Genomic DNA, 14,493 nt, shown 5'->3' on the forward strand with positions numbered 1-14,493 from the left:
TTCCAAATCTGTTTAAGCTACAAGAAAATATATAATTTTAATGCTTTTATATTTTGGGGGTTTTCTGTACAGAGAATGCTGGTAACCGTTTCATTGAGGCTCACTTGTATACTGTATTTCCTTATAAAGATATCAGTGTCCTGTAATACCATGTCTTTTTGGTGACATATTTTTCAGAGCAACATCACAAGAAGTTACTTCTTAAAGCACAGCCTCTGTTGATGTACCTTTTCATGTCCCACTGTTTAATTTATTTTCCTTTGCAAATAATTTCTTTCAGAGATTGCACAAGACAGCGCATGCTGAGTGGATCCTTTGATGGACAGCCTGCAAAGGAGAGATCAATACTTAGTGTGCAGCACCACATAAGACAAGAACGGAGGTATATTTAGGCAGCAAAGCCGCTTTGGGCAAGTCTTAGCTTTCTAGAATGTACTATTTTACTGTAATTTCATACAGAAATCCCATAAAAAGGATATAGAATAATACCCTACCCACTGCTGGTTGAAAACACTTTTCCAGTAAATATCCTGTATAAGCCTTATTACTATAAATGCATCCTTCTTATGCAATATGGCTATTATTTTTTTTTAAAGGTATTTTTATTTACTATTGCAAATTATATATTATTTTAAGACTATATAAAACCATTCATCTCAAAACCTAAAAAGTAATATTTTGGTTTAATACTTTGTAAGATATTTAGCTATTTTCTTTGTTTCACATGCATTTGCACCACACGTGAGGGTTAATCCATAATATCTCACATTACTTGTGTTTTCTTGCTTCAGATCACTAAGACATGGATCAAACAGTCAGAGAATCAGCAGGGGGAAGTCTTTGGAAACATTGACACAAGACGTGAGTTAAATTTTTACATATTTTTTTAGAACAGATATTGCAATGCATGTGATGGCAATTAATTACATATATTGCAGGGCAACCACTTTTAGGGACCTAAGGATTTGCTTTAACCCCAAATCTACTATTAAAGATACTCAGTTTCAAAGTTTCTAATGCTAACACTTCCCCCCCCCCCACCATTGGTGTTTTATTTACTGTATGATCTGCACTTGGATGTATTGTCTGATAGATTTTAAATTTATGTATTTTGTATTTATAGTAATGACAGTTTCATTAGAAAATAAACATGTTGATTAGCTCCATTAAATCTATTGTCTGCTGAGTAGCACATATGCTTAAGTATAATTCTAAAAACCTGCACCAGGTTTACACTGCATTGTGCAAGAAGCTGGCGAATGCCTACTGGATACCTGGACAGTTAAATGTGATTTATCTTATTGTACACAAATAATCACATATTCATCTAAGCTATATTTTGGTTGCAAACTCCAGCACTCCAATACAGTCCGATACAGAAATGCACAGAGGGAAGACAGTGAGATCAAGATGATCCAGGAAAAAAAAGAACAAGCAGAAATGAAAAGGTATTTGTATCCCTCGAGTCTATATTGATTTTCCCGTGTTTAACGATTTTGAAGGCATAGTAATATTTTTTTCATATTTTTTCATTGTTCTAAGGAAGGTGCAAGAAGAAGAGTTAAGAGAAAACCACCCGTACTTTGATAAGCCACTGTTTATAGTTGGTCGTGAACACCGGTTCCGAAACTTCTGCAGGGTTATAGTTAGAGCACGATTTAATGCGTAAGTAACATAAGTCTGGCTGAGGGTTCTTGAAGTGACAGCAAGAAAGGTCAGACATCTGTCTCTTTGTCAGAACAGTAGTGTATATTTCTATGTATGTCGGACAAATGTATATCTATGTTTCAGTGGGGGCATTCCCATTCTTCACTCACTAAGTTGTGCTCATTGCCTAGGGCAGTTTTGGGCACTTTACCTCTGGCTAAAACAGTAGAAAAATAATTTTAGAGGCTGGGCCCCCTAGCAAAAATATCTTTGGAGGGGCACGGCGCTGCTAAAACCTTCCCTGTGCACGGCATCCACACAGGGACTGTGTACAACCTGGCACATAAATTCTTTGTAAGTATCGTTGCCTGGATCGTGGGGTCTGCTTTCTCTATGGTTATGCCATTGAGCTAAAATACAGCTGTGATGAAAATTCCCTGTGTCCCTTATGATATGTGTTATATTTACTAATGTAATTGTAAAATATTATTATACTGGCCAAAGTAATTGCTTTTAAAGCGGATCTGTCACCCAGACATAAAAAGTCCTTTTCAAATTAAACATGAAACTCAAATTCTTTTTTTAATTAAAGCATTCATAGTTGTTGCAAACTCATTTAAAAAATCTTAGTTGTCAATCAAAACTTGCCTGCTCCTCCTCTATGCCTGGGGATGGTCTCCCATTCTGGTGCACAAACATGATTCTGAGATGATACAAGACTTGCCTTAATAACGTTCTCCACAAAATGGCTCCTGCCTGCTTGCTATAATTATGAGTTCCCAGACCGAAGGAAACAAGATTCAAATAATTTATATAGTGTAATTAAAGTTCATTTTGCTTGACTAACAAGATAATATAGGATTTAAAATAGTTTTTTCGGGTCCCCTTTAAACATTATGGTACAAATACAATAAATGTTATGGTTCATTAAAAGACATCACAACTCTTCATAAATCTTTATTTGCAGGCAAAGTCGTTTATTTTCAAGTGAAAAATGCATAAAAATGGGACACCTAGGGGCAGATTCACTAAGGGTCGAATTTCGAAGTTAAAAATACTTCGAAATTCGACCCTCGAATTGAAATCCTTCGACTTCGAATATCGAAGTCGAAGGATTTAGCGCTAATCCTGCGATGGATCGATCGAAGGATTTTTCGTTCGATCGAACGATTAAATCGTTCGAATCGAACGATTCGAACGATTTTAATCCAACGATCGAAGGAAAATCCTTCGATCAAAAAAAGGTTAGCAAGCCTATGGGGACCTTCCCCATAGGCTAACATTGACTTCGGTAGGTTTTATCTGCCGAAGTAGGGGGTCGAAGTTTTTTTTAAAGGGAAAGTACTTCGACTATCGAATGGTCGAATAGTCGAACGATTTTTACTTCGAATCGTTAGTTTTCGAATTCGAACGAATTTAACCAATTCGATGGTCGAAGTACCCAAAAAATACTTCGAAATTCAAATTTTTTTCATTCGAATCCTTCACTCGAAGTTAGTGAATCTGCCCCCTAGTGTTAAATATGATACTTGTTCTATAACCTTTTCAGTTATGCAAAGATAATTCTGGAATAATAGCTTCTAGATAATGTGTGATTTATTGTACTAACCTGACTTTTAAAAGGTCAATAGTTCCTTCCAATGGTGGAATATAGGAGTGACATTTTATTTTTTTCTATAGTATTTTAAAACCTTGAATCATTGGGGGGAAGGTAACTATGCATTTTAGTATGTACACATTCAGCCCAAAAATCTAAAAAAACATATAACATATTTAGTTTATTGAGTTCACTTTCTTAAAAGGTCTTTACTGAAATGCAGTATATAAGAATGCTGGTATATATGCACAAATTGTTCAGTGAGCCACTGTTGATCAACAACAACCACTTATGCCAATTATTTCTGTAGTCACACTTGTAAAATACATGGGGAGGCACGTTTATCAATATTTGAATTTTGAATTCATGTGAGTTTATTTAACTCGCATGAATTAGATTTTACTCGAAATCCGAATATTCGATTATTTATTATAAAAAAACAAATATCTTAAACTCACAAATTTGACAGAGTCAAAAATTCGAATCAAATTTGATCAAACGCGCTTCAAGCTTTTTCTCTGAAAAAAACTTGAATGTCAGGAAGGCTGCAAACATATCCAAATTGCTCACTGGACCTGAATTTTTAAAGGGTCAGAGTTTGATAAATCTCGAAAATCAAATTAAATTTTTTTTAAAAACTTGAACCGAGTTTGGATAATTTCCTAGTCGGACAGTTTTGACCATAAAAAAAATTAGATCATTTGAATTTCAATTCGACCCTTAAAAAATCTATCCCGTAGTATTGTGCACAAGTTCTCCTTACCATTAATGTACAACAGGCATTCATAGTGCATAGCTTTTTTCCTATTGTGGTGAATTGTGTATCACCTACAAGATGTTGAACCATTTTGAGATACAGCACAGATTTAATGCCTGCGTTATCTTTGTGTGCATTGCTACATATAACAGGCTTATACCATATTCACATGTGGCATGTGACATGTGCTGCTTTGTACTACAAGAGACTGTACTACACAAATATTTATGTCCTATTAATAAATAAGCAACAGGAAGTTGCCAAACTGCTACATTTACAAGTTTCTAGACCATGTTACAATAAGGTTATTTACTGCAAGATGCTTTCTGACCACTGAGAAACCCCAAGGAAACTACTGAAGCATGGAGGCCAACACAAAGTGAAAACAGTAGTAATAATGGTTATAAGATTAAAAATTATTTATTAGGACATGCATAGCCCAACACTTTTCGCGCCTGGTGGGGAAAAAAGCAGCTCCCTGCTGCAGTGGATGCTAGATCACAATCTTTGTTTCCGAAGTCAGTTTTTGACCCTGTGATTAGTTGTCTGGAAGGCTTTTTGTGGCTGCACCAGGCTATTGTGGTTTTAGGGAATGCTGACTATAAATATACTTTATAGCATTTTCTCTTTCAAGCTTTCTTTCCTACATAGAGCACATAGAGACCATTCTCTCTTATCCTGAAAAATTTGATAAATGTTTGCAATCAAACATTTTTTTAAGGCTTAGATATAGTCATCTGCAAAATTAAAATGACCAAGCTTTATAAATATGCCTATAGAAAGAGGTATGAAAAGCAATTTTTAGTCTGTAATTGTAGCCTAGAGTAAATTCTATCTTGGCAGGTGGAGGCTGAGGCGACATTATAGTTTGCACACCCTGCTGCCAGCTCTTCTCTAATGACATGTTTTCTGGATAATTAGATTTCTGCTGCCCATTTTATGTGGCTCACCTTCCTTGTCAGACTCGTTATTGTAATAGGAAAACATTAGCTTGATTGTGTGAACATTTAAACTGAACTGAAAGAGAATGAAACAAAAATACAGAACAACAAATCATCGGACATACAAATATATAAAAGGAAATATAGCAAGCTGTAAAAAAACAGGGATATTATACTAACCCTGGCCAAATGTGTCCCAATGCAATAGCCAGAAACAACCAGTCAGCAAATAGTTCTGATCTGTCTAGTTCAGGTAAAATAATGAAAATACATTTTTGATTGGATCTGTATGTTACTGCACTCAATCAAATCTGCCCAGTGTTAGTAGATAGGAGGATAATGTCTATTTCAAGAGAGACATAGTTCAATATCCTATATAGCTCCGCTGACTGTCAGTACCTACCCAGTCCCATGCCTGCTCCCCATTTTGCCCATTTCAGTTAGACATCTTGCAAGTAGGAAGGGGACAATAAACCTCCATTGTAAGCAGTTAACTGGCAATAACTGGGTAAATTAACATAAAATGGATACGTAAAGCGACAGTGCTGGTAGTGTAGTATTTAAAGCCAGTACCATGGATTTCACTTTCCAGTTTTCTCTTCAACCACCTATTGCCAAGAAATACATGGCGTAGCACGATCAAAGTGCACCACCACTTAAAGGCTTACAGGCACATGTTAGGTACTGCAGAGGGGGTTGGTTCTACTTTAAAATAATTGAATGAAAAATTGATGGTTGTGCCATTCTAAGAAATTTTGCAATGTACATTCATTATTTATTTTCTTTTCATTCCAAGATATTAAGGGAAATATGAGCTGCTGGTCAGTTTCCAACCAGTCTGACCACCAAGTAGCCAAGGAAGTTGTCAGGAGAAAGAAAGAGGCTGCTCTGATGTTCTTCTGCTTAGGAAAGATGTGAGGAAGGTTTATACTTTTTTTTTCCTAAGCAGAAGAACATCAGAGCAGCCTCTTTCTTTTGCCTGACAACTTCCTTGACTACTTTTTGGTCAGACTGGTGGGAAACTGATCAGCAGGTGTCGCTGTTGAACAAATTACATTCATATTAACAGTACATGTATCCCTTAATATCTTGGAATTGAAAGACAACAAATAATGAATGTAAATTACAAAAGTACTTAGAATAGCACCCTCATCTATTTTATACTCACTTATTTTAAAGGTTTACTTATCCAGTTTAAATAAATAATTCTCTCTTATCCATTTTCATCTCTGTGTAAGTACAGTGTTTGTTACAGAACCCTGCATTAATCCTACAGGAAAATGTTATGTATTCTATGGATTTCTCTGATAATATACAGCTCTTACTATGTGTGCACATAAATTCAACGGTGACATGTATTTTACTGCAGTGAGTTCATTACACTGAACTAAAAATTAATCACAGTATTTTGCATTTTGCGCAGCTCAAAAACAGATCCTGTTACCGGAGCAGTGAAAAACACCAAATATCACCAACTTTAGTAAGTAGCCTTTTATACATTTATTCGATCTGTTTCTGAGGCTTTACAACCTAAATTGGAATAATTATGCAGTCATTGTTTTGTTTGTTGTTTTGACATAGAGAAGAGATGGATTTTATGTTCAAACTCATTTATGGTGTATCAGTAGAAGACATTTAGTGAAAAAATGGGACAAAAGTATATTATTAAAATGTAATTTTAGAGCATCAACATACATGTGATTAGATAAAGTATTACTAAATAAAGTAATATACAGATTAAGCTGCATTGTTATATTCAAATAAATACTGTCCTCAGCATTACTGCTGATTGATATATGGCAAGAAACAGGATTATCAGCTATGTTTAGAATCCATGACATGTAGGATTTAATACAGCATTGCAAGTTACATGGTGACAGTAATAAAAGGGATGGATTGCTAAAACATCAGAAAGGCAATAAAGGTATTGGGTTTACAGCCTGCACTAGTACATTCGAACATATATTGGATTTGCTACACATTAGAAGTCTATCCATTTGAATCCCAACAATATTTTTACACAGTTATTAACACTTTCCTATAAAGTGTTTGACAAATTGGTATATATACTAAAGCATATCAATGTGCCAATTCACTAGGATTGAACTATTTCTTTGTTCTTCAGTTCTTTAGAGTTAAACTATAATATCCTGCTCATTTTCCAAGTGCCACCATAGCAAGTTTGGGTACCTTAGTCAGTGTCCTTTTGTTTTTCTATAGATAACTCTTTGTGGCTTTGCAGGTATGTTTAGGATTGTTGTCTTATTATAGAAGTCATCGGGGTCAGAAATCCAAACCGCAGGGACTTTGCCAATTTACTAAAAGGCTTAGAGGACAATTCACTAGCGAAAGAGTACATCCCTAACAAAGTTTTGCACCCTTTCACCAAGGTTGAATTTTCGCTCAGGCGAACTATCGGTACTCCACTAAAGTGTGAATTTTCTATCACGTTACCCCTTTCGACAGAGTTTCCTTCACCAGCTTAGACCTGGCAAACTGATAAGATGAAGCTACATCCTACTCAATCTTATGTCAGTGACATCATATCCTGTATGCCAAAACACTGCCGCTTTTTCACATGTTTAAAATTTGTACCTGTTAAATATATTATTTTAAATAATTGTTTTAACCACTTGAGGGTCATGCCACATTTGTTTAAGGGCGGGCTCCTGTCTAGGACAATAGAGGATCTATTTTACCTTTATTTTGCTTCCTTGAATTAGCGTAGTTGTAGCGAATTTGCATCTGTGGCGAAGCCTTCACTGGCGAAAATTTGTACATTAGTAAATTTGCCCCATTAACTTTTCAGCTCCTTGGTGGCAGTTTCACAGTGGCATCCAGAATTGTCTTACATTTAGCGGAATCCATTCTTCCCTTTACACATGGGGCGGCCCATTTATCAAAGGTTGAATTTAGAATTCATGAGGTTTTTTTACTAATAAATTTGAATATACTCGAAATCCAATGGGAAGTTAAGAAAAAAATTGAATATCTAAAACTTGAATGAATATTATCGTCCTGAATACTAGAATCGAATTTAACTAAACTCAAAAAAAACTCGAATGTCAGGAAGGCTATTAACATCTTCAAATGGGTCACTGGACCTCTCCCATTGACTTATACATTAACTCGGCAGGTTTTAGGTGGCGAATAGTCAAATTTGAATTATCTCGTAATTCAAATTAAGTTTTGATAATTCACAATTAGTGAGTTTTGACCAAAAATAAATTCGGAAAGTTCAAATTTACTATTCGACCCTTAAAGGAGAAGGAAAGCTACGGAGGCATTTTATTGCCAATAGATTAGCTGCAATAGTGCAAGCTAGAATGCTATATTTATTCTGTAGAATGTTTTACCATACCTGAGTAAACAGCTCTAGACACTGTCTCTGTTTGTTTAGGATAGGAGCTGCAGTATTAACGTGGTGTGACATCACTTCCTGCCTGAGTCTCTCCCTGCTCTGGGCTCAGATTACAGTAGAGAAGGAAGGGGGCGGGGGAAGAGGAGCAAACTGAGCATGCTTTTGCATAGGGCAATGAGGTTTAAGCTGAAGGCAGGAAGTCTGATACAGAAGTCCATGTGTACACAATAGAATGAAATAATTCAGTGTTTCTTTTGACAGGGGACTTAGAGCAGCACTATTTTGGGGGTTTACTGGTATATTTAGATGGACTTTTCTGATAAGGCTTACTTAGTTTTAACCTTTCCTTCTCCTTTAATAAATCTGCCCCATAATGTTTCCTGCACCGCTAGCTACCACAAATTATAATTGATCCAACCCCTCTCTGGCCAATGTAGTAGCAGTTCTTTCTGAAAGTTTTCTTGTTCTTATAGATCGTTCCTGGACTTCCACAGCTTTCTTTAACCCATTTGTTGATGATGTTATGGACAGTGGAAATTACAATTGGAAGCATTTTGCAATCTTTTTATAGCCCTGTTTTGTATGCATCGGTTAGCTTAATTTACAGATGGTTCTTGAATGGCAGTCAAAAGTTAGTGATGTCAGATATTTTGTTAAGCTATGCAACTGTCAACAGGTGACAACCTCATATTCCATAAATATCCTATTTTTATAATAAAAGGTTAGAGTAAAACCTACTTGAATGGTTTCCAATACAGGTCAGTCAAGGATGTTGTTGCTGTCTATAAAGAATCTTAGAGATGGCATGGGATTACTATACCCTCCTTACATTTTGCCTGATTTCAGAATAAATTAATGGAAATAAAAATGTTAGCTTATAGTAAATGTGTACAAGGAAATAAATACCCATTCAGTGCTGTATGTAATGCAAAGCTGCATCTGAATATAAAACCTCCCCTACAATATTACATAATTTGTCTCCTTCATTTCACATGTGTTGTATCTCATCCCATCATTTATGAATGTTTTAATCTTCTCAATACATTCCCTTCATGTTTTTTTAGCCCTTTTAAGCCATCTGAACTAAAGATCTTCCATTCATTCTTAATAAATCTTTCTAGCTGTTGTTGGTCTTTTTTTCATCAAGAAAATAGGTTTTTTTGTTTACTTATCATAAAATATGCATTGCTGTGGGACATAGTCTGCTCCTTATGTGGGCCTAATCCATGTAATTGGCTAAAATTGTCAGGAATTTGTCTAAGGAAAACAGGCTGAGGTATTTGATGCGGCTTAGCAAATTATAATAAGTGTCTTACAACAGAATTTACAGAACCCTTGCAGGTCCATACTTTGTATAGCAAAGATAAGGCAAATTATATAATGTGGGGATAATCAGAGGGGATTGAAAGTTTTTGAATCTTAAACTACTGGACACCTCCTTCACACATTTTTTAAAGAAGAGTAGTGTGGAAATATGCACAGTTTAATAGGGTGTGTATATTTTATTTAATGGTTTTTAAGTTACAGTATTTAAAATGCTATTATCCAATTAATTACTGTTTATGTTTCTACAGTGATTTGTTAGGACTGGTAACCTATCTAGACTGGGTAATGATTGTTGTTACCATATGTTCCTGCATTTCAATGATGTTTGAGTCTCCCTTCAGTAGAGTGATGCACACCCCCACTTTACAGGTACAATGCATTGATAAGCCTTTCTATCAATAAATTTTTTTTTTTTTTATAAACTATCATTAGCTGATCTTTGCTGTTTTGTTTTGTTTAGATTGCAGAGTTTGTTTTTGTCATATTCATGAGCATTGAACTGAACTTGAAGATTATGGCAGATGGTTTATTTTTTACTCCTACGGCTGTCATACGAGACTTTGGGGGTGTTATGGATATCTTCATTTATCTTGTAAGTAATAGAAATTCTGATTCCCTTCAATGTGAAAGATTGGGAATGTCTAACCAGCTACCATCCATTGCTTGTCTATTTTTGTGCCATCTCATTGTCATGTAAATAACTGGGCAGTATGTGGGCTTCCCCTAACTTAGTGGCATAAAACAAGCCCTGCACTTTGCTGCCCTATAGCAAGTGCTTTTTTAATAAGCGATTTGCTCCCTATGTGCTATAGCAGCATTTGTGGCATTAATACATGAGGCCCTAATGTTTTTACATTTATAAAATTATGTTTGTACATACTGAAATATCTAGTCACATTCTACTATACTATAGTGTATGTACCAACTTCATGCACACATAACTCTCTTCACCTCCCAAATATTGTAAACTATATCTCCAACTGTCTTGCACTGTTGATTTCACCTTTGCCATAATTCAGTGCAAAAATATAAATATCTTGCATGAATTAGATTGAAATTGTTTACATTTTGGTCACTCAAACTTAACCACAACAGAAATGCATCTTTGTCTCTGTCCACAGAACTACACACACACACACACACCACAAACCACACACACCACATACACACACTACATATCTTGAAGCAATCTAACTGATTGAGTCCAACTGAGACCACTGTAATTGTAGTTTGAACATTCATGTTTGGCCATTTGCACTATATCCATCATATCATCTCATGGGGTCACTTGTCAGATATCCTGATGCTCACCCATACATAGTACAGATTTAGTTTCAAGTTAGTTCAGTTTTAAGCTTTACTTGCAGACAAAGGGATAGTTCTATGAATAGGACGTGTTGAGTCTAGGACCTATTTATTTGCTGCTAATTTTTCTTTTCATTATTCATAGATAAAATCAATATGAGTTTCCTTGTAATGCTGTTTCTTTACATTTACTAAGGTTAGTTTAATCTTCTTGTGCTGGATGCCTAATAATATTCCTGCAAAATCCGGAACTCAACTATTAATGGTGCTACGCTGCTTGAGACCATTGAGAATATTTAAGCTTGTACCCCAGATGAGGAAAGTTGTACGTGAGCTTTTCAGTGGGTTTAAAGAAATATTTCTGGTACGTATTAATGTCATTGTGATATTTCTCTTTACAAAAACTGCCGGAATTAACTTTATTGTATTGGTCCTTCAAATGCTGTGGGAATCTTTGGTTCATGGCAAGTATATGTTATGGCACCTGAGTGCATGAGAAGTTGGAATTATGGAAAGTCTTGAAGAGAAACATTGTATAAAACTATCTTGGCCCAGAATGTTGTCTAGTTTAGCTGGTGTCTCGCCTCAGTTATATTAGATTCCCTCTCTCTCTCTCTTGTTAAAGCTCTTGTGATGTTGTGTGGAGGACAGCAGTGCTGTTGTGTAATTACACCTTTCAGCTGCACAAATCAGGTGTTTAGGATGCCAGAGGTTCTTAAAATAAGTTTAGCATACAACCACAGGGTGATGGCTCACTGCAGATCATCGAGGTAGAGGTAGTTTCAGGAATATTCAAATACAGAGCTGAACATGGGCTTATAATACACCTTATAGGAATATCAGCTAGTGGCCCATATCCCCTCCAACAGAAACATCAGGGAATAGGTACAGTACTCACATGAGTCATTTTTCTTTTCTACTGTGGTTCCTTCACGTAAAGGCCAGTATCAATCATATGTTGGAACTCAGCTCTTTGTTGAAAAGTCAGTCTAACTTACACTCCAAGAGTGTACTATATTTGACATTGCTAGTCCTATTGCTGTCTAGTTGCCTTGTTACCTGTTTCCTCAAATTCACTACAGTGGCTGTATTTTTAAGGCATTCTTCTTACTGGGGCCTTGTTGTCCCAGGCTCACAAGCAGGTAGAGGTGAAAGAGGAAGGGCCATGGGTTACCAGTGACTATATTAATGCTTAACAAGATATGGTAATAGCATCCCTTGTCAAACAGGGAATATATCCCACTCAAGTATCTAGAATACTGGTTGCAGGACTTCAATATTGGAAGGAATTAAGACTAGTAGGGGATGTGCAAAGGAAAAATAAGGCTGTACAATTGTTAATAGGTAAAGCATGAACAAACCGTGCTTGTATAATTAATTAAGAGCATGTGCATTTTGTTGAATGCTGAATTCTTAGCAGATACAGGGGGTATAATTAATATTACAACTAGAGGATGGACAACTGTTCTGTGGCAGGAAAGTGCAGATGCATGTCTGCTAAAGTATCTGTTATAATATTTGTCTATATGTAAGATTTAAATACTTTTCCACCCTTATGATACATATTCTACAGGTTTCTATTCTTCTGCTGACACTGATGTTGGTGTTTGCAAGCTTTGGTGTGCAGCTCTTTGCAGGGAAACTGGCAAAATGCAATGACCCACAAAAGCTTACCAGGGTAAGTAATGTTAGAGTGTTCTGTGAGAACAAGAGTGGATTGCTATGACCACCTATATGCTCCTAACTGTGAGTTTATACCAAGATACTAGCTGAATCATGGGTATAATGCTCTGTGATTAAGATGTCTGCTTGTGTAGAAGTTTTCAAACTGTGTTTGGTTTTTTGGGGGGTTCCATGGATGGTAAGGCTCAAATAATATTTTGGGGCCCTAAATTGAATTTGCTATGGGGCCCAGTAACAACTAGTTACGCCACTGACTTTCAGGTAGGATGTTGTAGCATTCCATATCTCATCTTGGCCTACCTGAAAGTCAGTGGCGTAACTAGTTGTTACTGGGCCCCATAGCAAATTCAATTTAGGGCCCCAAAATATTTATAAGTTGGCCTATTTTACCAAGATATATTAAAATTGCTAATTAATTAGGGTCTCACTGGGCCCCCTACACTCCTGGGCCCCCCTGCAACCGCAGGGTCTGCTTCCTCTATAGTTACGCCCCTGCTGAAAGTCAATTAAATTAAAATGTGTAATATTATTGTGAGCAAGGGGATTGAAACAAAAGAAGGGGGTTGGGGGGGAAAAGTCTTTTATGGGTTTATGGGAAACCATTGGGGTAAAGTGAGGAGCACAAAATAGCAATATGCAGTATGTGACAGGAACAAACATAACTGAAAATTTAACCCTCTGCTGGAGAAATGCAAGGGATAGTATTTCCTGGTTAGTGTATTGATTTCATTGCCATGATTTAAGAATATTACCATTAAAGTGCTGCATGTAGCCTCTATTTTTGTTTTTAATGCTGTGTTCAAAACTCCACCAATTGCATTCTAATTTGATTTAAATTTACAAGATTCCGTGTACACATTGGATGCCATTGTTGGTACAGATATTCAAGGGGCTGTGCCACCCTCATTATCTAAATAAATTCTGTATTGGAGTCAGAGGAAACATGGGGTCACTGCATCTCTGTGTTTGCTATTCTATCTAACTCCTTTCAGTGAAACTAGAATAGACAGTACACAGGGTGACTTTGGTGAAACCAATAATAAACCATGGTACTGAATAGCATGATTGCTCAGAGTCACTACACTGAGCCCCATAGAGCCAATTGCTCTGTAAAAAGAAATGATTTTCATTCTGTTTCTAATAACTGATGTGACACCTTTTCTGTATATAATACACCAGAAACATAGTTTCTTCTTTGAAAATGCTTCAGTATTCTTTTTATTTAAATGTTCATATCTTTTTTATTCTTAGGAACAATGTCATGGAATATTTAGAATTAATGTCAGTGTTTCGAAAAATTTAAATTTGAAATTAAAACCAGAGGAAAAGAAGCCAGGATTCTGGGTTCCAAGAGTCTGGTAAGTAGAAAAGCAATTCCAATTGCTGCCCACTCCACAGTGCATGGTTTATAATCACGCCTTTGTATATTGTCTTTTATTGGCCACTTATCTGTACAAAATATAAAGCTGCCAAAAATTTAGCTGAAGTCTTCCTCTAGCTGCCTCATCATATGCCTTTTCTGTTGTGCTCTGGTTATATCATGCTAGTATATGTCTCAAAATATAAACACAATATTCAATTGTATAAACAGGACAATACTTGCTAATTCATTTTAACTAACTATTTTGGTAATTGATTTTATTTTAATACATCCTTCAGGGTCATCAGTAATTCTTGCAAATTACAAAATCACTGTTTTCCACCTGCCATGCAACAGGGACTGGATGCAGTATTAAAGCAAGCTAATCCCTATAGATGGACACTTCGGAAGTGCAAACCATTGCTTTTAACAAGAATCAAGGGCATATTTTTAGGTTGTATTATTATTAGCAATAATTAATTGTTTTTAGCAAGATAAGCAAGTTTTTTTACTATT

The 14,493-nt window shown here is 35.9% G+C and overlaps 1 protein-coding gene across 4 annotated transcripts in view; it reads left to right on the top strand.

Moving 5' to 3' along the window:
* nalcn.S (sodium leak channel, non selective S homeolog) overlaps positions 1 to 14,493 on the top strand; it is a 182,018-nt gene that overhangs the window by 141,085 nt on the left and 26,440 nt on the right. For all 4 annotated transcript variants that reach the window (XM_041584259.1, XM_041584261.1, XM_041584260.1 and 1 more), the window contains 10 exons: positions 281 to 382; positions 792 to 861; positions 1,357 to 1,448; positions 1,543 to 1,665; positions 6,366 to 6,422; positions 9,878 to 9,998; positions 10,090 to 10,221; positions 11,131 to 11,298; positions 12,508 to 12,612; positions 13,869 to 13,975. In XM_041584259.1, the coding sequence (XP_041440193.1) occupies positions 281 to 382; positions 792 to 861; positions 1,357 to 1,448; positions 1,543 to 1,665; positions 6,366 to 6,422; positions 9,878 to 9,998; positions 10,090 to 10,221; positions 11,131 to 11,298; positions 12,508 to 12,612; positions 13,869 to 13,975 (1,077 nt within the window). The remainder of the gene's footprint in view (positions 1 to 280; positions 383 to 791; positions 862 to 1,356; positions 1,449 to 1,542; positions 1,666 to 6,365; positions 6,423 to 9,877; positions 9,999 to 10,089; positions 10,222 to 11,130; positions 11,299 to 12,507; positions 12,613 to 13,868; positions 13,976 to 14,493) is intronic.

Source organism: Xenopus laevis, chromosome 2S, assembly GCF_017654675.1.
Source record: "Xenopus laevis strain J_2021 chromosome 2S, Xenopus_laevis_v10.1, whole genome shotgun sequence".
Classification (NCBI taxonomy): domain Eukaryota; kingdom Metazoa; phylum Chordata; class Amphibia; order Anura; family Pipidae; genus Xenopus; species Xenopus laevis.